Below are 25,048 nucleotides of genomic sequence, written 5' to 3'. Positions count from 1 at the left end.
ATTGGCAGTTTGAGTGGGAGTGTGCGGAAAAGATATTGGAGTTTAGGTAAGAGTACCATCTTGACCGCTGCTATCCTACCAGACCAGGAGACGTATTTCCCTTTCCAATTTTGAATGATGGTTTTGAGTCCGGTCAGCAGCTTGATGTAGTTGGCTTTGTGTAGGTTCATTGTCATAGGGGTTATGTTGACCCCCAGGAATTTTACATGATCTTTGCGCCAATCATATGCATAGTTTTGTGTCAGGGAGAGTAATTCGCCTTTAGAGATGTGGAGACCTATTGCTTGGGTCTTGGTCATGTTTAGCTTGTAGTATGAGCATTGGCTATATTGTTCGAGCAGGTTGTGAAAGTTCGGTAAGGAAATATGAGGTTGTGTTAGCGTCATCAATATATCATCGGCGAATAATGTTAGTTTGTGGTCCTGTCCATGTAAGGTTATGCCATGGATGTTTGGATTGTCTCGAATCCTCTGTGTGAGAGGTTCCAATGCCAAGATGTAAAGGATAGGGGACAGGGGGCACCCTTGTCTGGAACCATTCGATATTGTGAATTGATGCGATGCAAAGCCTTCGTTGATCACCTTGGCCGTTGGCGAGGAGTACAATGCTTTGATTAGGGATGTTATTTGGGGGGGGAAACCGAATTTGGTGATAACTGCATGAAGGAAGGGCCAATTTAACCTATCAAAGGCTTTTTCTGCGTCTAGTGATAGCCAGACGCTCGAGCTTCCATCTCTCTGTGTCCCGTGTAGTATGTTCAGCAGCTTTCGTGTTCCATCTGCTCCCTGTCTACCCCCCACAAAGCCGACTTGGTCCTTGCCTACAATCGTGGGAATGATTGGTGCTATGCGGTTAGAGAAGATCTTGGCTAATAGCTTTATATCCGTATTCAGCAAGGATATAGGTCTTAAGTTTTGGCTTCTGATTGGGGGTTTACTCGGCTTAGGTAGTGTTGCCACATGGGCCATTAGCATTTCTGGTGGCATTGAACCATCTTGTAGGATTTTGTTGAAGGCAGTTCCCAATCGTGGTGCTAGTAAGGTGACGAAGGTTTTATAGTAAATGTTTGAAAGGCCGTCTGGGCCAGGTGATTTGCCCGCGGGCAGTGCGCGGATTGCATCAGTGATCTCCTGTAATGATATAGGCTGTTGTAAGGTTGCACTTTGTGAAGGTGTCAGGGTTGGTAGTGTGGTTTGTTGTAGGAAGTCAGCAATCAATTTAGTTGTTGGTTGTGGCACCGTCGTGTCCTCTTTAAGGTTATAGAGGGTGTGATAGTATGCCGCCATCTCATCATTGATGTCCTGTGGGTTATATAGTTTTGCGCCTTTGCTGTTTATCAAGTAGGGGATCTTAGCGTTAGCTTGTTTTTGACGTAATAGTCTAGATAAATGTTTCCCAGCTCTGTTGCCTTGTGAATACGTTGTTTGTTTCAATTTTTGGAGGATGTATGACGTTTTGGCTAGTGAGATTTCATTTATTTGGTTAGTCGTTTCAGCAATTGTTTGGGCATGAGCTGCTGATGGATGCACAAAATGTGCGTTGGTGGCATCTCTTAGCTTGCGTAATAGGTTAAGATGTTGTTGTTTTGCTTGTCTTGTTTTATATGTGGCTCTGCTTATTAGTACTCCCCTTATTACCGGTTTATGTGCTTGCCATAGTGTGGTAGCACTGATATCCATGGTGTCGTTGAGCGTAAAATATGTATGGATCTCTTCTTGGAGCTGTTTGTTGAACTCGGTGTCGTGTAGTAGTGTGTCATTGAGGCGCCAGGGGGGTTTGCCTCTATGGTAGTATTGGTCCTTTAGTTGTGCGGTGATTGGACCGTGGTCAGACCAAGATATGGTCCCTATGTCACAGTGGGAGATTTTGGGGAGAACAGTGCCAGATACCAGTATGACATCGATTCTTGAGTGTGTCTTGTGTACTGTAGAGTAGAATGAATAGGCTTTAGTAGAGGGGTGTAGTGTCCTCCAGAGGTCGTATAAGCCGTATTCCATAAGTAGTTTCGTAAGTGCTTTGCTTTGAGTCGCTAGAGTTTTGTGTCTGTGTGAGTCGCTTTGGATAGTTGTGTCAATGCGGGAGTTGAAGGTGTGGTTTAGGTCTCCACATAGAATTAGGGAGGCGCTCGTGTATTGTGGGATTTTGTTCAGGACTTTACACAAAAAGTTTCTTTGGTGGTCGTTGGGGCTGTAGAACCCTACTAAGACATAGGGTTGAGTGTTAATAATACAGTGAAGGATCAGATACCGTCCCTGACCATCTTTTTTGATGCTTAATGTTTCGACCGTTAGGGAGTTGTGGAACAGGATTGAGACTCCCTTAGATTTAGAGGAGTGGGTCGCATGGTATTGCGTCGGGTAGTCTCTGAGGCCAAATTTGGGGATTTTGGAAGCAACGAAGTGCGTTTCTTGGACACACACTATGTCTGCTTTGCAGCGGATTATGTCCTCAAGTAGCATGCGCCTCTTGTGCGGTGTGTTTAGTCCCCTCGTGTTATGGGAGTAAATCTTCATTGTACTGTGTGGTTAAGGAATTGACGTGTCGTGTGTGGAGGGGTTGGGGGTGTGGGGTGTAGTTAGAGGGTTTTGGGATAACCAGAAGGGAGAAGAGGGGGGTAGGGGGGGAAAGTATGGGACTGGGTGAAAAGTGGACCTAGTCCACGCGGTCGCCCTGTAATGGGTCAGACCCGTCTGGATGGTCCCTAATTATCGGGGTGCGTAGGCACCACGGGGGGATAGGAGTAGTAACTTTCCTAAAGGGTGGCTGTGGGCTCCTTGGTGATTGATATATGTTGAGCAGAGATCATTATCAGTTAGGTTCTTTAACTAGTTAATTAAAACTTAATTTTGAATTTAACTCTTTTTTTTTTTTTTTTTTTTTTTTTTTTTTCTTTCTTAATTGGTTTCATGCTTTTAGATTTTTTGCTTTTAGATTCATTAGGGGCGGCTTGTGATTAAGTTGTGTGTGATCTTTCCCCCTCTCAGTGATTCTACCAGATCCCGACGTGTCGGGCATGTCAACACAGAGTATTACATATGAAGTATGGGCCCGCCCGGGCTTCCTTATTTGTTACGTCGGTCTGTCTCGTGTCAGTCACAAAGGGCTCTCTCGGTTGTCCGGCGCCATTCCCAAACATTCTCATTTTAATTTGTCTCCTCCGCCACCCCCATTGGGCCGGCGCGGCGGCATGCAGTCTAGGGCTTATTGGGCAGATCTTCTGCCGACCTCTCTTTGTTTAGTGATCTGAGCTACATCCCAAGTCCTCAGTGAGTAGACTACCGTCCCCAAGAGATGCCCTGAATAGCATAAGGGTGTGTAAGTGCAGCCGGGGGGCTCCTGTTCTGTCTCCCATATGCCGCAGGCCGGCCTCATGTTGTACGCCCCCCCCCTATCACCGCCACCGCCCCCCAGGCCAGCCCCACATGGGAGTGGCCGGGGGGGAGGCGGGAGCGAAGGCGAAGGGCTCCTCCACCTCGAAACCTCTCATCCTCATGTTCAGAAAAGTATCACTGTATTCACTGAGAAGAATCACGTATAAGTCGTCAGCCTATCCCAGCCCCATGCAATATGGCTTTTACCTTTAGTAGTGGTAAATCAGCATTATTGTAGAACATACATACTATTAAAGAAATAAAAACAACTAAGTAATGTAATTTAGCGTTAAACCTAAAATCCCAACTTGTATAAGTTCGTAGAGTACAAATGTCTTTTTGATAACATGGTGATACTTGCGGCTAGAAGGCTTCTGCAGTGCCCCTCTGACCAGAATCTCGTGCTGCCGGTGTGACATCAGTGCAGCGTGGTGTCTCGGCTTCTTTTACAGGTTGCCCAGCGTTCCGGCCCCATTTTGTCAGCAAGTTTTTCCCTTCTTCTGGGTTGTTGATCACGAAGTTTTCTCCGCTTTTGGTGATAATTAATTTTGTCGGGTATCCCCACCGATGCCTGATGTTCTGGTTTCTCAGTTCTGCAGTAATGGCGCTGAAAGCTCTTCTTTTGCGGAGTGTCATCGCTGACAGGTCCGCCATGATGCGCACACTGGAAAAATCCGGGTGTGGGTCCGGTCTGCTCCTACTGGATCGGAGAATCAGTTCTTTTATGTGGAAGTAATGAGCCCGTAGGAGGACATCGCAGGGCGTTGTATCTGGTAGGTAAGTGGGCTTCGGGATTCTGTGGACCCTGTCCACCAGCAGCATATCTGCTGGTATATCTGGGGCATAGGCATGCATGAGACCTCTAACAAAGCCTTGTAGGTCGCCCTGCAGCACGGATTCTGGGACCCCTCTGAGGCGTAAGTTATTGCGCCGTGCTCTATCTTCTGAGTCCGCCATGCGTGTCTCCATGGAGTCTAGCCGTTGCTCCAGGGCTTGTACTTGGTCGGCCATTTTATTGTGCGATGACGCCAGTGCTGTACATTCCGATTCTATGCTGTTCGTTCTGTGGGTGAGGTTGTTGATATCAGCTCTAAGCTGTGTCGCTGTGAGTTGCCAAGTGGTGATCAGCTTTGTGGACATTGCGTCCATAGTTGTTTCAAAGTAGGACCTCGTCAGTGTTTCTGAGGGCTGTGTTTCCCGCTTGTTTGCCGCGCGGTCCTCACTTCCACTTAGTCCTTCTCCCTCCAGTAGGCCCGGCATGTCAGACTCCACTGCCACGGTTGTTTTTTGGCCAAAAAAGTTTTGTTTGTCTCCTCTGGTGGGGTTTTTCTTAGATTTGTGTTGAGACATTGTGTTTTCGGGGTTAAATGACGATCTCCGCTGGGTTATATTCGTATATTGTAGAGCCCGAGTGCCGGAGCAGATCAGTTTGCGGCCATCTTGCTCGGCGGTCAGCCACGCCCCCCGGGATTGTATTTTAATAGGTTTTTCTATTTGCTTCTATGCTATGGGCATCTCGGGGTCTCGCTATATTATGTTAACTTTTACCGTATTCTGGGTGCTTTTTATTTCTATTCTCTAAGGGTCTCCAGGAGATTTTGGGCCTTGCTGGGGCTTACTCCCTACCCTACCGTGGGTTCCACTGGCTCCCAGGCGTTTGTTCCTCTTCCCTCTGGTTCTCCAGTAAATCCCGGCATGACCGCGGCCTTTCTCCCGTGGCCACATGGCACTCTCCAGTTTGGTGCTGGCTTGACTCGCTGCACCTCACGATCGAGCTGTGGCGGTCATCTTTTTAATCTTGCGAGATTGCGAGTGGCTATCTTGCTTCACCCACGAGCTGCGGCGGACATCTTTAATCTTGCGAGATTGAAGGTGTCCATTTTAGCTTATACTTGTGCTGTCAGCTTAGCCTTAGCTGCACTCACATAGGCGCTGGATCCAAGGGTCCCACATTCTAATCCAGGTACAGGTAAGTATTCTAATCTGTTCTCTAATTACATGTTAATGTTGTATTACTTCATTTGTATTGTGGTTTAAAGGGATATCACCTTTAACCTCAGATTAACTGTTAGAGCAGGGTTCAGTGCTCTATATCAGGACTGTGCTGTATGATTACACGTTATGTGGAATTACTGCATTTATGGGATGTTTAAATGGATAACTCCTATTAATCTCAGATTAACTGTTAGAGCACGGATTAGTGCTCTCTATCAGGATGGGGACACGCACGCTCTAGAGTTCACATCCTGCACTGCTGTACACCTGGGGTTAACCCCTGGTTAGGTCATTACTAACCAGGACTACTTTGTCCTACTGAACGGAGTCATGCTATTGCAGCTGCTGAACAGGAATCCCAGGACACATGGCTTATAAATAGATATCTCCAAGTAAATGCGGCTCAAAGAGGTATAACCAGGACCTTCGAACATCTGTCTGAACACAGATCGGTTCATTCTATACGGCTGTGACACACACCTGAAGGGTTTATACCCCGTGCACCTGGAAGGCGAGGCATTATCTTCCTGGTCAATCTCCTTCAGGTCGATTCATTAATCTGAAGACTTCGTCAACACCCACGATTCTCCGAGGTTCGACTGGAACCGTTGTGTTTCGTAGTGGATGATCCGCTTTTTAGGATTCGTAAGCAACTCCGCTCCTTGCACACGGAGGCTTCCTCTCTTCAAAGGTCTCCTCTATCTTCAAGGAATATTCATACGGTCCTCCTACATGTTGCATACCTAGAATTCTTTGTGCAATACTTCACTATCCGTAGACTGGTACAAAAGTACTCCATTTGTTGCATCCTACTCCGGATGGACAGAGCGTCGACAGTCAGGTATACCATTCGCCTGGATGGAACCAACTCCCGTCTTCTATCAGACATCATGAAAGGCATCTTCGATTCCTGCCTTGCTCGCAGTACCCCGAGGTCGGACTGTCTCTTGGGGGAGACACATATCAGAGGGACTATCAGAATGCAGTGTTCAATTGCCACAATGCACGACGGTGCACAATGGTTATCGCACTACGGCCACCTGGGCCTCCCCGGGGGACGTATGCTTTTCCCTCCTTGCAATGTTTGTGAAAATTCTCCATCATCTTGTTGTTCAGCGAATAACACCGCCTTGGCCGTCCCACTGTGACAGAATCAACCTTGTTTCACGGACCTTACGGTACTGACTGGTGAGGATCTCCTCCTTCTACATTCATACCCTACTATTTCTCACAGACCCGAAGGGAACCCACATCTTCCATTCCTGGAGGGTCGGCTTCCCTGGTCGCCTGGACTCTATTTGGGGTTCTTGACAGATCGGCGGACTATCGTAGGCTGCTGGGGACCTCTTGGGCCCCAGGGATGTGACGATGCTACCTCTCCATCTGGGCATCTGATGGAACTGTCCTTTCATCCATTATGTGGTAATTGGGACGGCTCAACAGCCAGTGATCTAGTCTGAGGACTCCCGATGAACTAGGATCCTCTTATGTACCAACTACCCAGTAACATCCACCTCCGGTTTATGGGATGTGGAGGTCGTTCTCCATTTTCTCTATGGGACTGGACATCTGCTGATGGACTTTCATGCTTAGTCTGGTGTGGCTTTCCACCAGGTACCGGATGTTCGGGCGTTCGACAGAGAGGTTTCTCCCGTAGTCCCGACGTGCTAGGTCTCTCGTCGCACTTTAGGATTCTTCCTTAGTTTTATATTCTTTTCTTGTTAAAAATGCAAAATACAAAGCCTCCTGTCATGTTGTAAAATTGAAGATTATGCTAGCTTTCATGTACTAATAGTCTTAATTTTAGTAATGACAGGAGGCGAGTATTTTCCCTCCCTGCTTCGCTAACCCACCCTTTCTGTTAGTTTTCTTTGTATATATCATGGGTCTAAGGTAGGTTTCACTCAGGTTTTGTGCTTACATTGATTATTAATCTGGAATTCTCATTGGAGTTTTACATAATAGTTATTAAAATTTTATATCGTAATTAACAATATTCTTCTATGGGATGATGTATACGGTATGTTACATGTTCATGACTTTGTGCCTAAACCTGTCACACATTTTCTTTTCACTATGTTTCTTCTCTGAAGGCATTTAGTCGTTCGTGTGAAACTCTCTGGAATTTTAATCCTTCGGATTTGATTCGTCCCGAACACATTTTCGTTGTTTGTGTGGAATTCACGGGGCAGTTTGCGCCTTCGGATGTTGGATTTATGAGTTATTGTTATTGCTTGTTATATGTTTACTTCTGCTTGATGTCGCTTTCTGAAAGAGGAAATGATGAGGTCACGTTGCCTTACGCACATCCTGCTCTCCTGTGATTGGTTCTTTTTTCTATGTGTTTCTTCGCTGCTGTATGGAGCTAGTAAAGAGAGATTATGCAAAATACTCGCCTCCTGTCATTAATAAAATTAAGATTATTAGTACACTAAAGCTAGCATAATATTCAATTATAATACTGTTAATGCAATAAATTATAATATTGTTAATGCATAATAATTATTGTAAAAGGAGTGCTTGATTGAGGCTGTAAAATAAACCTCTACAGCATGAACTAATGATAGTGTAAATAATTTGCCATCTCCGAGGTTAGATTCCCGTTATTTTCCGCCATCTTCCTACACCCAGTATTACACTACGTTTCCAGCTAATTGCCACCCCCCCCCCCCAATCTCCAATCAGTAGAGTTTTACTTCTTTACCTTTAGGTTGCGGTGAACGATGTGCAAACTGTGCAGGTAAGAAACCGCTTCTAAAACCTGTCGTATAACATTACTGGCATCCTTCTCTGAGTAATATCCCTGCTCCAGGATCCACTCAAACACATCGCCACCAGTGGCCCTGGGGGAAAGATTCACAGAAAAAAATAATGCAACAGCCCCACAAACGCAAACACAGAGCCCCCACAAACGCATACACCAAACCTCCACAAACGCATACACAGAGCCCCCACAAACGCATACACCGAACCCCCACAAACGCATACACTGAACCCCCACAAATGCATACACAGAGCCCCCACAAACGCATACACAGAGCCCCCACAAACGCATACACAAAGCCCCCACAAACGCATACACAAAGCCCCCACAAATGCATACACAGAGCCCCCCAAAAAATATACACCGAGCACCGACAAACGTATCCCCCGAGCACCCACAAACGCATACACTGAACCCCCACAAATGCATACACCGAACCCCCACAAACGCATACACAGAGCCCCCACAAACGCATACACAGAGCCCCCCAAAAAATATACACCGAGCCCCGACAAACGTATCCACCGAGCCCCCACAAACGCATACACTGAACCCCCACAAACGCACATACAGAGCCCCCACAAACGCATACACCGAACCCCCACAAATACATACATAGAACCACCAAACGCATACACCGAACCCCCACAAATGCATACACCGAGCCCCGACAAACGTATCTACCGAGCCTCCACAAACGCATACACAGAGCCCCCACAGATGCAAACACAGAGCCCCCCCAAAAATATACACCGAGCCCCGACAAACGGATCCACAGAGCCCCCACAAATGCATACACAAAGCCCCCACAAATGCATACACAGAGCCCCCACAAACGCATACACCGAACCCCCACAAATGCATACACAGAGCCCCCACAAATGCATACACAGATCCCCCAAAAAACATATACATATAGCCCCCACAAATGCATACACCGAGCCCCCACAAACGTATCCACCAAATAATGCGTTTCAGGGCTGAATTTGATGGACTTTAGTCTTTTTTTCAACCTAGATCACTGTGTAAATATATAAAAACCCTACACACTCCACCCCACCAACAACACTACACAATCAGCCCCCCCCAATCAATCACTACATAGCAAGCCCCCCCAATTAATACACAGCCAGCCCCCCAGTCACTGTGCACCCATGTCTAGTGAGTGCTGCCTGTTACAAACCAGGTATGTGACAAATTCCTCACCATACGGTACATTTGTTGAGTACTGAGTTTAGCACAAATAAACCGAATTGCATGCTCAATGAGCCTTTAATCTCTAGATCTTCCCTTTTGAGATCTACCCCTCTTGGAGTTCCACAGAAACCCAAACTCAGGCTTGTGCATTCAATAGGGGCCAATTACAGAGTATATTCAGAGTGAAAAAGTGGGCCATCGGTCCAGGGCCTGCGGCTTGCTCTGGGCATCCAATAGTTAATATTTCTAGATGAGCGCGGTTGGAGAATGATAGAATGATATGGGCTGCGTAATCATTTAATGACGCTGACACCAGCCATAAACAATATGTTTTACAGCCATCCAGCAGCACAGCCTGGCCTAGATTTTATTAAAAATATCTCGGGAATTCAACTCATGGAAAATCTAATTTTAGTTTGTTTTGTGAAAATCAAGGTATTTTATGGAAATCATAAATTATTGGAGTAAATCTACAATAAGCCGATTCTCTCCCTTCCCGTCTCTAAATATAGCGTGCTGCGCAGCCCCCCCCCTCCCCCAAAACACACAGGAACACGATACTCACAGCTCCTGAATGATATAAAACTCTTTCTTTGTTTCAAACGTATCGATCAGCTGGAGGATGTTTGGATGGTTTACCCTGCGCAAATAACCAAAAGAAACCAAATTCAGGAAATAAATCTCCAAACTTTTAACTAATGAGAAAACAAATACATAGTATGAGCCCTCTGCGACCACCGAGAGAATTAACTCATTTACAAGAACTAGATTTGCGAATGGTCTGGTGCCAACTCGCATAGTAAACCTTTTATTGGTCGACCCTGGTGTATGTAGCGGAGCTGCAAGAATGAAAACCAGTATCTCCGCTGGTAGTCTGTAGAGCATAAATTAAAGCGCAGTTCAGCCCTGTACAGAAGCAAATCCTGCCTAAGCCCTACAGTAAAGGAAAAGATTGAAACAAATATACGAAAGGATAGGGTAGACCACCAACTCCACAATAGTGGGTAGGATCTACTCACATCCACAAATACCTCCTAATGTAAACGTAACATAAAAAAAATATATCATGAACCAGATATATTTTATCTATTACGGTTTTCGTATAAAACCTCACGCCTGGCTCTTGCTACCTTTCTTCTGGAACTGTTTCCCGGCTTCAGCCTCGTGGCGGACTAGTCAACTCTCTCTGAGGTGCTGTTCGGTCCAGGGTGGGTAGGAGACGGCGAGATTCCAACCAAGCTGCGGCAGTTGTGGGGTCTGCAGTGCTTATGGTGTCTGGTGGAGTGCTTGAAGCCGTCAGTGAGCACCAAGAGCATCTGTCAGCGGAGGTACCCAACCGGGGTACAGGAAGCTCCGTTACATAATTGAAAGTAGTTTAGAGGCTGCTGAGGTGGGTTAATGGGAATATTGAAGTCTCTAAGAATTAGGGATGGAATATTAGAATAGAGGAAGTAGGTTAGCCAGGTAGCAAAGTGGTCAATAGAAACATAGAATGTGACGGCAGATAAGAACCATTCGGCCCATCTAGTCTGCCCAGTATTCTAAATACTCTCATTAGTCCCTGGCCTTATCTTATAGTTAGGATAGCCTTATGCCTATCCAACGCATGCCTAAACTCCTTTACTGTGTTAACCTCTACCACTTCAGCTGGAAGGCTATTCCATGCATCCACTACCCTCTCAGTAAAGTAATACTTCCTGATATTATTTTTAAACCTTTACCCCTCTAATTGAAGACTACGTCCTCTTGTTGTGGTAGTTTTTCTTCTTTTAAATATAGTCTCCTCCTTTACTGTGTTGATTCCCTTTATGTATTTGAAGAAGAGGAGAGGGGCTCCCCATCTTTATAGGGGAGCAATATGAGGAATCCCATCGTTATAGGGGAGCAATACGAGGGATCCCATTATTATAGGGGAGCAATATGTGGGATCCCATCATTATAGGGGAGCAATATGTGGGATCCCATCGTTATAGGGGAGCAATACGAGGTATCCCATCCTTATAGGGGAATAATACGAGGAGGCCCATCGTTATAGGGGAACAATACGAGGTGTCCCATCGTTATAGGGGAACAATATGTGGGATCCCATCGTTATAGGGGAGCAATACGAGGTGTCCCATCCTTATAGGGGAATAATACGAGGAGTCCCATCGTTATAGGGGAGCAATACGAGGTGTCCCATCGTTATAGGGGAACAATACGAGGAGTCCCATCGTTATAGGGGAGCTATTCGAAGGATCCCATCTGTGGCGGCCACCTCGTGAGAGCAGGGGTTTCCGCCGCCAGAGATGTCCTTTCCCCCTAGTATGAGTGGTGCTGAAATGTTCCCAAGCAGAAATCCAAGCGGTAAAGAAACAGGTATAGCTGTTCCCTACAAGCACGAGACGAGGCTCTGTGTTGAGGGTGAAGCTGAACTGAGTTTAATGGGAGCCACAGCTGGCTTTATATACAAATCCCCATGCAAGGGGTTTCTCCTTACACATTCCAGGGGCATTCCCCACTGTACCTGAGAGTAGACTGCAGTAAGAGTACATATACTTACATTATCTCTCAGGTCCAGGACATTCATTACTCAAACACCCCAAAACACATAATTAACAGTATGGTACCCCCCTAAATATTATATCCCCAAATAGTTTGGATCTGAGCGCCCAACATATTTGAAATATGCTCAGATCCCATGAATATAGTCGAAATGCCACTGACGTATAGTTTTGACTGACCGCACATGAGGCGCCTGCCCAAAAGAGTTCCACGGATTCAGTCTGTGCGGTCGGTCTCTTTCGAGGATACCAAAAGATCCGAAATACCGAATGGATATGTTCGTCTGAAGGTCAGTCTTGTGCCCCTTGTTTGGGAGTTTACTTTTACCAAACGTCGCTCTCGGGAATCCAATAAAACCAAATGTGTGGGGATGGAAGAAGATGTTCGCACAGCCGAGTGACCGATTTTAGTTCCATACAATTGATGACCAAACACTGCTGGCCCCATTCATGATGTAAAAAGGGTCGCGGCCTCGTGTTCGACCATACGAACGACGGCCACCAAACCGACCAATTAGAACGTTGAGGATTGCGGTTTTCGAAAGTGTCAAAGAGGTCAGCCAGGTCAATGAGCGGCACACGACTGTTCTGGGTGGTCCATCCATTCGGTAGATAAGTCGGTATACAAAACCAAGTTGTTCAGTCTGTATGGGGGTGTTCGTATACCGAACCAAACAAAAGAAAACAATAATCCATGGACACGGGATCTGTCACACCATCGTTATAGTGGAGCAATACGTGGGATCCCTTAATTTTTGGGAAGCAATATGTGGGATCCCATAGTTTTTGGGGAGCAATACCTGGGATCCCATAGTTTTTGGGGAGCAATATGCAATTTTATAACATGACAGGAGGCTTTGTATTTTGCATTAAACTCTCTTTACTAAACTCCAGCAGCACAGATTTAACAATAAAGTTTAGTAAAAAAAAAAAAAACATATTGTAACAGGGTATAAACGGCCCCTCCCCCTGTATCTCCTCCTCTTTCTTTGCTGCTCCAGCCTAAGCACAGGTCAGAGTAATTTGTTCTCAGCTTATTATCTTATATTGTTTTTATTCTGCATTGAATTTGATCATATTTATTTTTATATCATTCCCTACTCCCTCTACAACCTGTCCTGCCCTCTTTCCCTCAGTCAGTCATTCTCTATTTCTCCTGTTGTTTACATCTCCCTGCTGTCCTGACTCCTGCTCTCAGACAGGGACCTGTTCTTTCAGGCTCTCCTGCCATTTCACTCTTCCAATCGATCTCGCCGCTGTTTTAGTGGTTTATAGGGCTAGCAGGACCACAGACCGCTCCGGCAATTTGCACTCAAACATCGGCCATCTTAAATCTCGCGAGTCCGCGACATTCAAGTCGGCCACTTTAGATAGCCAGGTCGGGATTCCCACGATCTGGTCTGCTGCAAATCCGTTTTCTCACACATCTACTAAACAGTGAAAATGGATTCTATATTACTGCTCTCTCTGTATGTACTGTGCATACTGCCTGCTTATAATTCATTCAGACCTGGTTCTGTATATGCACCAAATAGAGTAAACTTCAACCTTTTAAATTAATATATATCTATTTAACTTGAATACATTCCAAGAGGAATACCGATCCTAGGGGTGACCCCCTCACTACCGGGGTGACCCCCCATTCAAGCATTCATGTGCTTCCATTGGTGTTATTAACAACACTAACAGGGGTGACCCCCAAGCAGGAGATGCACCGGCCACTCCCGTGGCAAACAAATTCTAACAGGGGTGACCCCCCTTACAGATGTGGTGACCCCCATGCACCCTAGCCAGTAGAGACTCTACTATGCAAACAGAGGAGGATTTAATATTACATATATATATACACACACATACACACAAGGGTACCATATGACACCTTACCAGAGCCTTCCTGACATCATTACCAGCCACCAGTGGCTACATTATATTAAGGATGATCCCCTTACTATTGCTGGGGTACCCCCCACGTACTGGAGTGCCTATTCTTATACGTTAACAATGTTAAAGTTACTTGATGTCGCAGAGGTACAGCTCCGCTGTATAATTGGGTTGTACCCCACATTCACGCACCCCGACCAATTGGCGGGCAGCTTTCGTTGAGGTTGATCCCCTCCATGGTACCCGTCCCATCCTACAGGACGATACAGTGGTGACCCCCCTATTTATTTATAAGACTGTCAGTGTCTCCAATACTACCAAGAGAAAACACCTTGTGTAAACACACGACCACTGGCACCGGTCGTTAGAGGGTGACCCCTCTCATTTGGCACTCAAACCATTTTTTGCATACTATAGATTTTGCAATCAAATTCTGGATGAGACCCAGTTGTACTGGGAGTCAGACACTCTGCAACATTACATGGTGCACACGTATTGCTCACGGGTATCCCATTGTGCCATTACAGGAACTTTGGGGCATGATGCCTGAACCATCACAGACCCTGACTCAAGATTTCCAAAGCATGATAAATGCTGAATAACAGCGTCAGTGGGAAGGCACTCTCTAGAGTGCGTACCATCCCACCTGAAAACACGGGCCGACTCCTGTCCAAAAACAAAGATGTGGAAGGAGCAGAGGGCTCTGAGACATCCAGGGTACCCATGGTCATTCCTAAAAGACATTGGAATGGCACAGGCTCCGTAACCAGGAAATTGAAAGGGAAGGCTCCCCTCAAGGATCTAGTCCGAGTTCACCTACTATGGTGATAGTGGACGAATGGCGAGCAGAGGGTTCGACCTCTGATGAAGATGACTGGCACGATATGCCGGGTACTGAATCACATTATGTCAAAGAATACATTGTGAAGCATTCCCCACATAGAAAGGGTAATCACAATCTTCCTAACACCGATGAAGATGTGTTCATTGACACCCAGGGTTTGCCCCTATTTGACCCACAGGCAGTACGACACATGTGATCTCCTGAATGGTGCCTTCCAGATCATCTCTCACAATAATGAGCATTTTGGTTACGAAAGCCTTTGGAGAAGGAGGTACGCCTTCGTACAGAATGCCCTCATCCGATCCTCCCAGATAAAGTAGGTGTCACCCCGGAGCTTGATACCACTATAGTGGTCTTCATAGCCCGGATGGGATGAGCCCCTTGTAAGGGGATAGAAAAGGGGCTGAAGGCTACATAGTTGGATCCCCTGGCGAAGATCCTATACTATGCAGATTTTGCGCTCTCACGCAACACCCCACTGGATCCAAACTATATGCGGGAATAGGCTCAGAGAGCCATCTGTATGTTGGATAACACAAACGCAGCTCATAGCACTGAACGACATAAGGCCGCGCTTTTGAAAATTGACAACATGCTCTTGGATCTGGGGAAGAGAGAGCTAGGACCATTGGCAATGGTTTATTGTTTGGTGAGCTTTTTATCACTTAACATAAAGCATGTGAATCTCTTCAACACACTCAATGAAGCCCAGCCATCGTTAAGACAAGTGTTTTGCTCTAAACCTGGCAGGGGTGTTTTTGGAAGGACCAGTTAGCAGAGAGGCCGCACCACCAGCCGCTTCTGGCACACAAGTCCCAGACAACAAATACCTCCTCCATCATTCTTCAACAATATATGCGTGGTCATGAAAAGACAGGGAACTACTGCCCAGTCATCAATTTACGTCACCTTATTGACTTTGTAGTACATGGCTATTTAAAAATGGAAGGTACTCATCTGTTACGGGAATCTCCTAATGGCCAACAACTGGTACACACGTCTGGATCTGAAGGACCCTATCTCACCATGAGAGGGAGCAGACGCTTCCAGAGGTTGTGTGGTGGGGAAGAATCAGAATTAGAGGAATTTGAGACTTCTATATCCATCTGCAGAACCAAATGCAAGAAAGAACAAATTGAAGGATAGCACTTTAAGAAATAAAAAGACATTTACCTAATGAAAAGCAGACAAAATGAGAATCAAGCAGGAGATAGGAGGAAGCAATGCAGCATTCCCACGAGTGTGAGAACCAGGGGGCTATTAAATAGGCGTCTGACGTCACACACAAAGCACCTGTGTGAATCAGATGAATGAGCAGAAGAACATGGCATGCGCATGAACGCACGCCACCATTCGTATGAACAAAATAATTCTGTCAAACAGCTAAAATTCATGCGAACGGCAAAATTTCAGGCGAATGGCTAAAAGCACGAACGGACACAAAACCAAGCAGTAAACCATACGAACGCATGTGCGTCCGAAAAAACGAATGCCAAGTGAAAACGAAAGAAACCACAGGGACTTACCCCTTTAGAAGGACGGCGGAAAAGGCAGAGGGAAGCCGGAAACAGGTAGAAGTCCAGACCATCAAGGTACACGGCCCATCCAGGTCCATATTCACCTGCCCACTGCTACCCCTAGTGTCACTGCAGCATTAGGGAACCAGGCATAACAGCTTGCTACCCCTTGGGTTACAGCAAGCACCAGACCCCTGGTCACTAAAGAGGTACTTTCCAGGGGGTCTTTGCGCAGGGCCGTGTACTGGAGACTTCCCATGGAAGAGAGGCTGAACTCCCTAGGGGCCAGGGGAACAAATCCCCAGGTAAGCCATAAAAGAAAAATAATAGTTCCAAGGAAAAACACATGTCCTATAGGGATAGGACACGAACAAAAAGACTGGGGGAGGAGGGGAGGAGGGGATAGGAGGAGGTACTTATACATTTATTTAATTCGTTCCTGTCTAATAAGGGATAGAGAGGAGCTACCCATCATTGTGATGGATATAGCCAGGAAATAAATATATACACACACACACACAATTATATATTTAATTAATACATTCATTCTACATGTATTTTGATATTAATATATATATATATATATATATATATATAATTATATATATATTATTAAAATACACTTAGACAGTGTATGTATATATATATATATATAAATTTCAACAATTTCTGGCACTCTTCCCAAACAAATGAGTCACATCCAACAATTACCAGGTGCCTCTCCGTGCAAGAATATAAACCAAAACGATTGAGAGCACTCAGTGGATTTTGTAAATCAATAATGTATTAAATATAACGCATACAAATCAACGTTTCGACCGTCTAGCGGTCTTTATCAAGATCTTGATGAAGACCGCTAGACGGTCGAAACGTTGATTTGTTTGCGTTATATTTAATACATTATTGATTTACAAAATCCACTGAGTGCTCTCAATCTTTTTAGTATATATATATAAATATCCAAAGAGGTAGCAGCACTCACGGAGTTTAAAAGTTACAATCTTTATTTGTTCATATTAAAAATCACGATCAACGTTTCGGTCCTCTCTGTGGGACTTTCTTCAGGATCAATATATAATCTAAGTATATATATCATTTAATTTTACACTGTTTATTAACTTTATTAAACTTAATTAAAGGCAGCAGGGCGACTACCTGTCATTCTAGGCACTCCCCCTGCTGGCACTGCTGTCGACGGGCTATTCCGTCCATGTGATAGTGAAGTCCTCGCAAGGACAACTAAAAATACAAACAGTCAAATCATAGCAGACAACATACAGCAACTTATTAGGCAGACTGTGAGTGTGAGTGAAGGGGAGGCAGACTGTGAGTGAAGGAAAGGCAGACTGTAAGTGTGAGTGAAGGGGGGGCAGACTGTAAGTGTGAGTGAAGGGGAGGCAGACTGTGAGTGAAGGGGAGGGGAGGCAGACTGTGAGTAAAGGGGAGGCAGACTGTGAGTGTGAGTGAAGGGGAGGCAGACTGTAAGTGTGAGTGAAGGGGAGGCAGGCTGTGAGTGTGAGTGAAGGGGAGGCAGACTGTAAGTGTGAGTGAAGGGGAGGCAGGCTGTGAGTGTAGGGGAGGGGAGGCAGACTACCAGGGTAACTTACTACAGTGAGAATTGTCAGTGAGTTTCTGATTTTAGATCAAAGTAGCCGAGAGCTAATTGCAATAGCTGAATTGGAAAGCAAGATAGGAAAAGAAGAGATTTTGGGGGACGTTGATGAAAGGAGAGTGTAACGGACACCTTCCGTTGACGGATGCTTCTAGCGCTTCCTGAGGACTCCAAGCACTGCAGCAGACACCACAACCACCGCAGACTCCACAACCGCCGTAGCTTAACTGGAGTCTCGCCGTCTTCCTTCCACCCTGTATGAACCTCCAGCATCCAGGACCGTGTGGGGAAGACCTCTCCTCCAAGGAGAGCGTAACAGGAGCAAGCTCTCAAAAGAGCTAAATGATTAAAGCTCAAGGGAGCATGCAGAGCATAGCAATCCCCAGTGTGAATATAGCTGTCCCCTCCAATCACGAGACAAGACTACGTGTTGAGGGTCAAGAAGAACTCAGGTTTAATGGCACACACTCTGCTTTTATGCAACACCCACATACCCACATACAATTATACATTACCCAATCACACAATGGTTACATCCCACAGATTCCCTCCCCTTAGCCTGAGAGGTAACCCAATTATCCGTACAGTTTAAAACATACTTTTTACCCAACTTTCATAACTCTAAAACCATACATCCAATATTAATAAATACTACATATTATTAATCAGCACATTCCAAATACAAACATAAAAAATAATTTGAATCCGTTCAGCCGTTCGGGAGATAGGTATAAGTCACTTTTGATCGACCGCACGCACATTTTCATGCCCAAAATAGTTCCATGGATTTAGGCTGTGCGGTCGGTCTAATTTACACCGAGAAAATGACGAGCGTTCAAATCTTCAAGCGGGACTTAGTCTCCAGCCGCGGTGTCAAAGTAACGTAGAAGGTACGGGCCAGCGGTGTTCGTGCAATTGGGTAGCCGAAAACAGTTCCATAGATTTGGCTGCACACACCGCTGACCGCGTTTGAATAAGTTAAAATGGCCGCCGCCACGTGTTCGTTTGTCGAATGGCGGCCACTTCGACGACTTCGGCACTTCGGCACTTTGACTGCATCCGAAGTGCCAGTTTACAAGTTGCAACACTGCTCCAAAGTAATTAAAGGGCCAGGAACAGCATTATAAAAATCCATTATGCCCAAATACAGTTCTTAAAGGGCAATACATCCCAGGGCCACAGTCACAGGACAGGAGGCTAGCAATCAGTCCTCTCCCATGCCCAGTGGCAAATGGCAGTTTGTCACAGAGAGGTATTGGGAGATGATGAAGATAGGAGAGGTATTGGGGAACGATGAAAGGAGAGGTATTGGGGGACGATGAAGGGAGAGGTATTGAGGAACTATGAAAGGAGAGGTATTGGGGGACGATGAAGGGAGAGGTATTGGGGATGGCAATGAAAGGAGAGGTATTGGAGGGACGATGATGAAGGGAGAGGTATTGGGGACAATGATGAAGGAGAGGTATTGGGGACAATGAAGGGAGAGGTATTGGGGAACGATGATGAAAGGAGAGTTATTGAGGGACGATGAAGGGAGTGGTATTGGGGGATGGAGATGAAAGGAGAGGTATTGGGGATGATGAAAGGAGAGGTATTCGTGGACATGGTGAAGGGAGATGTATTGGGTGATGAAGATGAAAGGAGAGAGTGACGGACTGCCTGGGTACCCCCGTCAATCGCTGCTCCCTAATACTTGCGAGCACTATAAGCACTGTACTGGAACACCATAACCACCGTAAACCCCACGAACCGCTGCAGCTTGGTTGGGGTTTTGGTAGGCCTCTCCTAGTCCAGAGAGCGAAGCAGGCTGCTCTTAGAAGAGCTAGTGATTTTACTCAGGGGAGTATTGTGATATAGCAATGCCCAGAGTGAATGTAGTTCTCCAATCCCCCAAACATGAGCCAAGACTTCATGAAGGGGTAAACGAATCTGTTTAATGGGAGCCACACTTGGCCTTATACGACAATCCCCATGCAAGGGGTACGCCCACAGGGGGGACTGATTTACAACTTCACAGACCAATAACAATAAAGTTAAAAGGCACGACACTCCCACATACAGCACATAATCCCTCCCCTCTGCCTGGGAGATAATTGGATCAGTAACTGTACTAATTCTAATCCAATTATCTCCAAGCACAAAAAAACATACTTTTTTTAAAAACACCCCAAAAGTACCCTAAAAATACATAAAACCCCACAAATGTTACATTCCCTGATAGCTCTGATCTGGGTGACCAACATATTCAAAATCACCCAGATCAGAGCAGGTGTTCAGGAATTTCCTGGAAGTCTTATTTTTGACCGACCGTGCACATGATCCCATGCCCAAAACCAGAGAATTAGTGCAAACGCTCGGTCTCTCTTTATGGTGTACAAAAGTACATACTTCACATGAACAGAGCCTTTTTGAAGTATTTTAGCCAGGTCTATTGCAAGGCCATAGTCACAGGGTAAGAGGCTGGCCAGCAGGCTCCTCCAAGAACCAGTGACAAGGTTCAGTTCGTCACAGAGAGGTATTGGGGGACGGCAATGAAGGGAGAGGTATTGGTGGATGATGATAAAAGGAGAGGTATATTGGGACGGCGATGAATGGAGAAGTATTGGGGGGACAACAATAAAAGGAGAGGTATATGGGGACTGCGATGAAAGGAGAGGTATTGGGGGGGAGTGTTGGGGAATCTTTCCCAGTCTCTTATTATGGGAGACTCACATTTTCAGGATCATGATCTCGTTTTTCGCTGCTCTCCTCACTTTCCGTCCATCTTTCTTCAAGAACTTTTTACAGACAAACAGACGATCTGTCTGCATCTCTCGGGCGAGACAGATCTCACAGAACTCCTTCCTACAAAAAGCAGAGACAGAGCTTGTTATTGTTACTGGGAGAGAAGGAAACAGTGAGCAATCTGCCCTTGGAGAAAGCAGCGATACTCACGCGCACAGGAGCTGCCCGAGCTCATACTTGTCTGTGATGTCTGAGAAACAGTTATAGGTTTTATCATTGCGGGCACTGATACAGCCAAACGGCATGGCCACCGCCAGAGACACGAGACAGCCTGTAATCAGAGAGAGGCAAAAAGACAGTGTGTGAGGAAGGAGACCGAGTATCCAATGTGTTTTATTGGCGTTTTATTTCAACTTTAGTTTTCCTGTAAACTCTTTTAAATAACATTTATTTTACATCACCTTCATTCTAGGACATCACTCTCTGTATCATTCATGGACGATCCAGTGAGGTAAAACCCCAGAAATGTGTACACACAGCTGTTTGTGGACAGTCCACAAATGGCAAATATAAAATGGCCACCAGTATGGAAGGGGCAGACCCTGGGATCGGATACAAATGTGAGCAGTAGGGAGGTCAGAGTAAAGGGCAGAATCACCGGGTCAACGCAGGAGACAGACTGCGTCACATGGGCCGATCTATAATAATCACTGGGAACACAGCTCTCAGTATGTTTAATTAATGGAGACTGGCTCCCACTTTATTCGCTGTGAGGCAGACATTATTGACCCAGTACCTTTAGGCAGCCAGCAGAGCTACCTGGGATGTTTTAAGATCTCCGGGGCAGAGCGATCGGGGAATCGAGCCATTTAAAGCTAATGTGAGCCATGCTTTTATCTAAAAAGCAGATGGCTGATTGTGGCCGGCTAATCGATATCCGGGATATCACTGCAAGGATACGATGCACGAATGAAGTATTAGTGGGAAATAGCACACATTAAGAGACATTTTACATGCCCCAACCAGGCGGGCATCGTAACCTATATTATTGCCCTAAATCCTTTTACATTAGCAAATCACAGGAGAGTTGGACATTACATCTACAAACACTGTGCGCTGGGTGCGTACACAAACATAACGTTCAATTTACAAACACAGAAACACACGCACGCTGGCACTGCTTCCTCACCATCTGCCCGAGGAGCGCCTAGAAAGTGGGGGGCTAAGCTACCATCGAATGACTGACATTGGGCACAGGATGGCAGCGACTGCCGTAGCTATGTGCCCACATTAGGATGGCAGCGAGGGATAGTAGCTCTGTGCCCACATTAGGATGGCAGCGAGGGATAGTAGCTCTGTGCCCACATTAGGATGGCAGCGAGGGAATGTAGCTCTGTGCCCACAGGATGGCAGCGAGGGAATGTAGCTCTGTGCCCACATTAGGATGGCAGCAAGGGAACGTAGCTCTGTGCCCACATTAGGATGGCAGTGACGGACATAGTTCTGTGCCCACATAAGGATGGCAGCGAGAAAATGTAGCTCTGTGCCCACAGGATGGCAGCGAGGGAATGTAGCTCTGTGCCCACATTAGGATGGCAGCGAGGGAACATAGTTCTGTGCTCACATTAGGATGGCAGCAAGGGAATGTAGCTCTGTGCCCACAGGATGGCAGCGAGGGAATGTAGCTCTGTGCCCACATTAGGATGGCAGCGAGGGAATGTAGCTCTGTGCCCACAGGATGGCAGCGAGGGAATGTAGCTCTGTGCCCACATTAGGATGGCAGCGAGGGAACATAGCTATGTGCCCACATTAGGATGGCAGCGAGGGATAGTAGCTCTATGCCCACATTAGGATGGCAGCGAGGGATAGTAGCTCTGTGCCCACAGGATGGCAGTGAGGGAACGTAGCTCTGTGCCCACATTAGGATGGCAGCAAGGGAACGTAGCTCTGTGCCCACATTAGGATGGCAGTGACGGACATAGTTCTGTGCCCACATAAGGATGGCAGCGAGAAAATGTAGCTCTGTGCCCACAGGATGGCAGCGAGGGAATGTAGCTCTGTGCCCACATTAGGATGGCAGCGAGGGAACATAGTTCTGTGCTCACATTAGGATGGCAGCAAGGGAATGTAGCTCTGTGCCCACAGGATGGCAGCGAGGGAATGTAGCTCTGTGCCCACATTAGGATGGCAGTGACGGATGTAGCTCTGTGCCCACATTAGGATGGCAGCGAGGGAATGTAGCTCTGTGCCCACAGGATGGCAGCGAGGGAATGTAGCTCTGTGCCCACATTAGGATGGCAGCGAGGGAACATAGTTCTGTGCTCACATAAGGATGGCAGCGAGAAAATGTAGCTCTGTGCCCACAGGATGGCAGCGAGGGATGTAGCTCTGTGCCCACATTAGGATGGCAATGAGGGATAGTAGCTCTGTGCCCACATTAGGATGGCAGTGACGGACATAGTTCTGTGCCCACATTAGGATGGCAGCGAGGGAATGTAGCTCTGTGCCCACAGGATGGCAGCGAGGGAATGTAGCTCTGTGCCCACATTAGGATGGCAGCAAGGGAACGTAGCTCTGTGCCCACATTAGGATGGCAGTGACGGACATAGTTCTGTGCCCACATAAGGATGGCAGCGAGAAAATGTAGCTCTGTGCCCACAGGATGGCAGCGAGGGAATGTAGCTCTGTGCCCACATTAGGATGGCAGCGAGGGAACATAGTTCTGTGCTCACATTAGGATGGCAGCAAGGGAATGTAGCTCTGTGCCCACAGGATGGCAGCGAGGGAATGTAGCTCTGTGCCCACATTAGGATGGCAGTGACGGATGTAGCTCTGTGCCCACATTAGGATGGCAGCGAGGGAATGTAGCTCTGTGCCCACAGGATGGCAGCGAGGGAATGTAGCTCTGTGCCCACATTAGGATGGCAGCGAGGGAACATAGTTCTGTGCTCACATAAGGATGGCAGCGAGAAAATGTAGCTCTGTGCCCACAGGATGGCAGCGAGGGATGTAGCTCTGTGCCCACATTAGGATGGCAGCGAGGGACGTAGCTCTGTGCCCACATTAGGGTGGCAGCGAGGGATAGTAGCTCTGTGCCCACATTAGGATGGCAGCGAGGGATAGTAGCTCTGTGCCCACATTAGGATGGCAGTGATGGATGTAGCTCTGTGCCCACATTAGAATGGCAGCAAGGGATAGTAGCTCTGTGCCCACATTAGAATGGCAGCGGGGGACGTAGCTCTGTGCCCACATTAGGATGGCAGTGATGGACGTAGCTCTGTGCCCACATTAGAATGGCAGCGAGGGACGAAGCTCTGTGCCCACATTGGGATGGCAGTGACGGACGTAGCTCTGTGCCCACATGAGGATGGCAGTGATGGACGTAGCTCTGTGCCCACATTAGAATGGCAGTGACGGATGTAGCACTGTGCCCACAGGGTGTCAGCGAGGGATGTAGTTCTGTGCCCACATTTGGATGGCAGCGACAGACTTAGCTCTGTCCCCACATTAGGATGGCAGTGACGGACGTAGCTCTGTCCCCACATTAGGATGGCAGTGATGGACGTAGCTCTGTGCCCACATTAGGATGGCAGTGACGGATGTAGCTCTGTGCCCACATTAGGATGGCTCTATACCGAAGCCCAGGAAGTATAGAGGTTTCTCCGGTGCACCCTGAATCAGGGAGCTTTGTGTTCGGGGCTGTAACGGAATGCAGTATAACAGTACACGATATCCGTTGGTATCCTCAGGAAATCCACAGTCAGAGTAGAAAGCACGGCAATATCCCCAATCCTCCCAATAACCGGACGAAACACAGTTTGGGAGTCAACTAACTCAGTTTATTCACAAGCTGGCATATTTAAGCAGTTCCCCATGCAAGGGGTTTCCGTACAGATAATCCAGGGGATTTCTCCCAACATGCATTGTGACTTTCCCAACAGGCATTGCTGCACGAGAAGGATACTCCCACTAAAATGGACGATTAAGTGGATTATCCCCTCGTGCAGCAAAACTGACAATTTACTTTAAAATACATATTTCACGCAATATTCGGTACTTTGGGATAACCGAACGTTCGGTAGATAGCTGGGGTCGAAGCGCACACTTTGTGAGAATACCGCTCTGATCCCAGCTGAATTGACCGAACGCCGCACAGAATACATTCAAACATTGAAGTCGGTTTAAAAGTACCGAATAAGTATGGGGAACATAATGTACCGAACGCGGAACTCCCGAACGCTCTGGAAGTCCAGCGGTGTTCGGATCATTGAGTAGCCGTTTTCAGTTCCAGGCTCTCGACGACCGAACACCGCTGCAGAGACAAAGGATCCAAGATGGCCGACCGCCGCATGGTCAGTAGCCGAACGACGGCCACCTAGGAGAGCCCTTAATTACCGATTGCAACAATGTTGCAATCGGTTAATTGGTGCCACACGACCTGTGAATGTGTGGTCGACCTGGGGAGCCCGCATTCGTATGGCGAACGGCCAGGATAGCCGTGTTTCGTCGTACGAATGCTTTGTATGCTGGCAGCGTACGGCTGCCAGCATGCGAACGGCCATAGTACAACACATATACATTTAACGTTACATATTATGCA

At 46.8% G+C, this 25,048-nt stretch overlaps 1 protein-coding gene across 1 annotated transcript in view; it reads right to left on the bottom strand.

The window, feature by feature from the left end:
* The window catches only part of LOC134572708 (caM kinase-like vesicle-associated protein), a 76,985-nt gene that overhangs the window by 12,180 nt on the left and 39,757 nt on the right, over positions 1 to 25,048 (bottom strand). The window contains exons 2-5 of the mRNA XM_063431820.1: positions 20,659 to 20,779; positions 20,437 to 20,568; positions 9,893 to 9,967; positions 8,071 to 8,209 (exon numbers count right to left, since the gene is read on the bottom strand). Coding sequence (XP_063287890.1) covers positions 8,071 to 8,209; positions 9,893 to 9,967; positions 20,437 to 20,568; positions 20,659 to 20,753 — 441 coding nt within the window. The 5' untranslated portion in view covers positions 20,754 to 20,779. The remainder of the gene's footprint in view (positions 1 to 8,070; positions 8,210 to 9,892; positions 9,968 to 20,436; positions 20,569 to 20,658; positions 20,780 to 25,048) is intronic.

The sequence above is a fragment of the Pelobates fuscus genome, chromosome 9 (genome assembly GCF_036172605.1).
Source record: "Pelobates fuscus isolate aPelFus1 chromosome 9, aPelFus1.pri, whole genome shotgun sequence".
In the NCBI taxonomy this organism is placed as follows: Eukaryota; Metazoa; Chordata; class Amphibia; order Anura; family Pelobatidae; genus Pelobates; species Pelobates fuscus.
The sequence above is the reverse complement of the archived record's forward strand: the minus strand, read 5'-3'. Positions and strand labels throughout refer to the sequence as shown.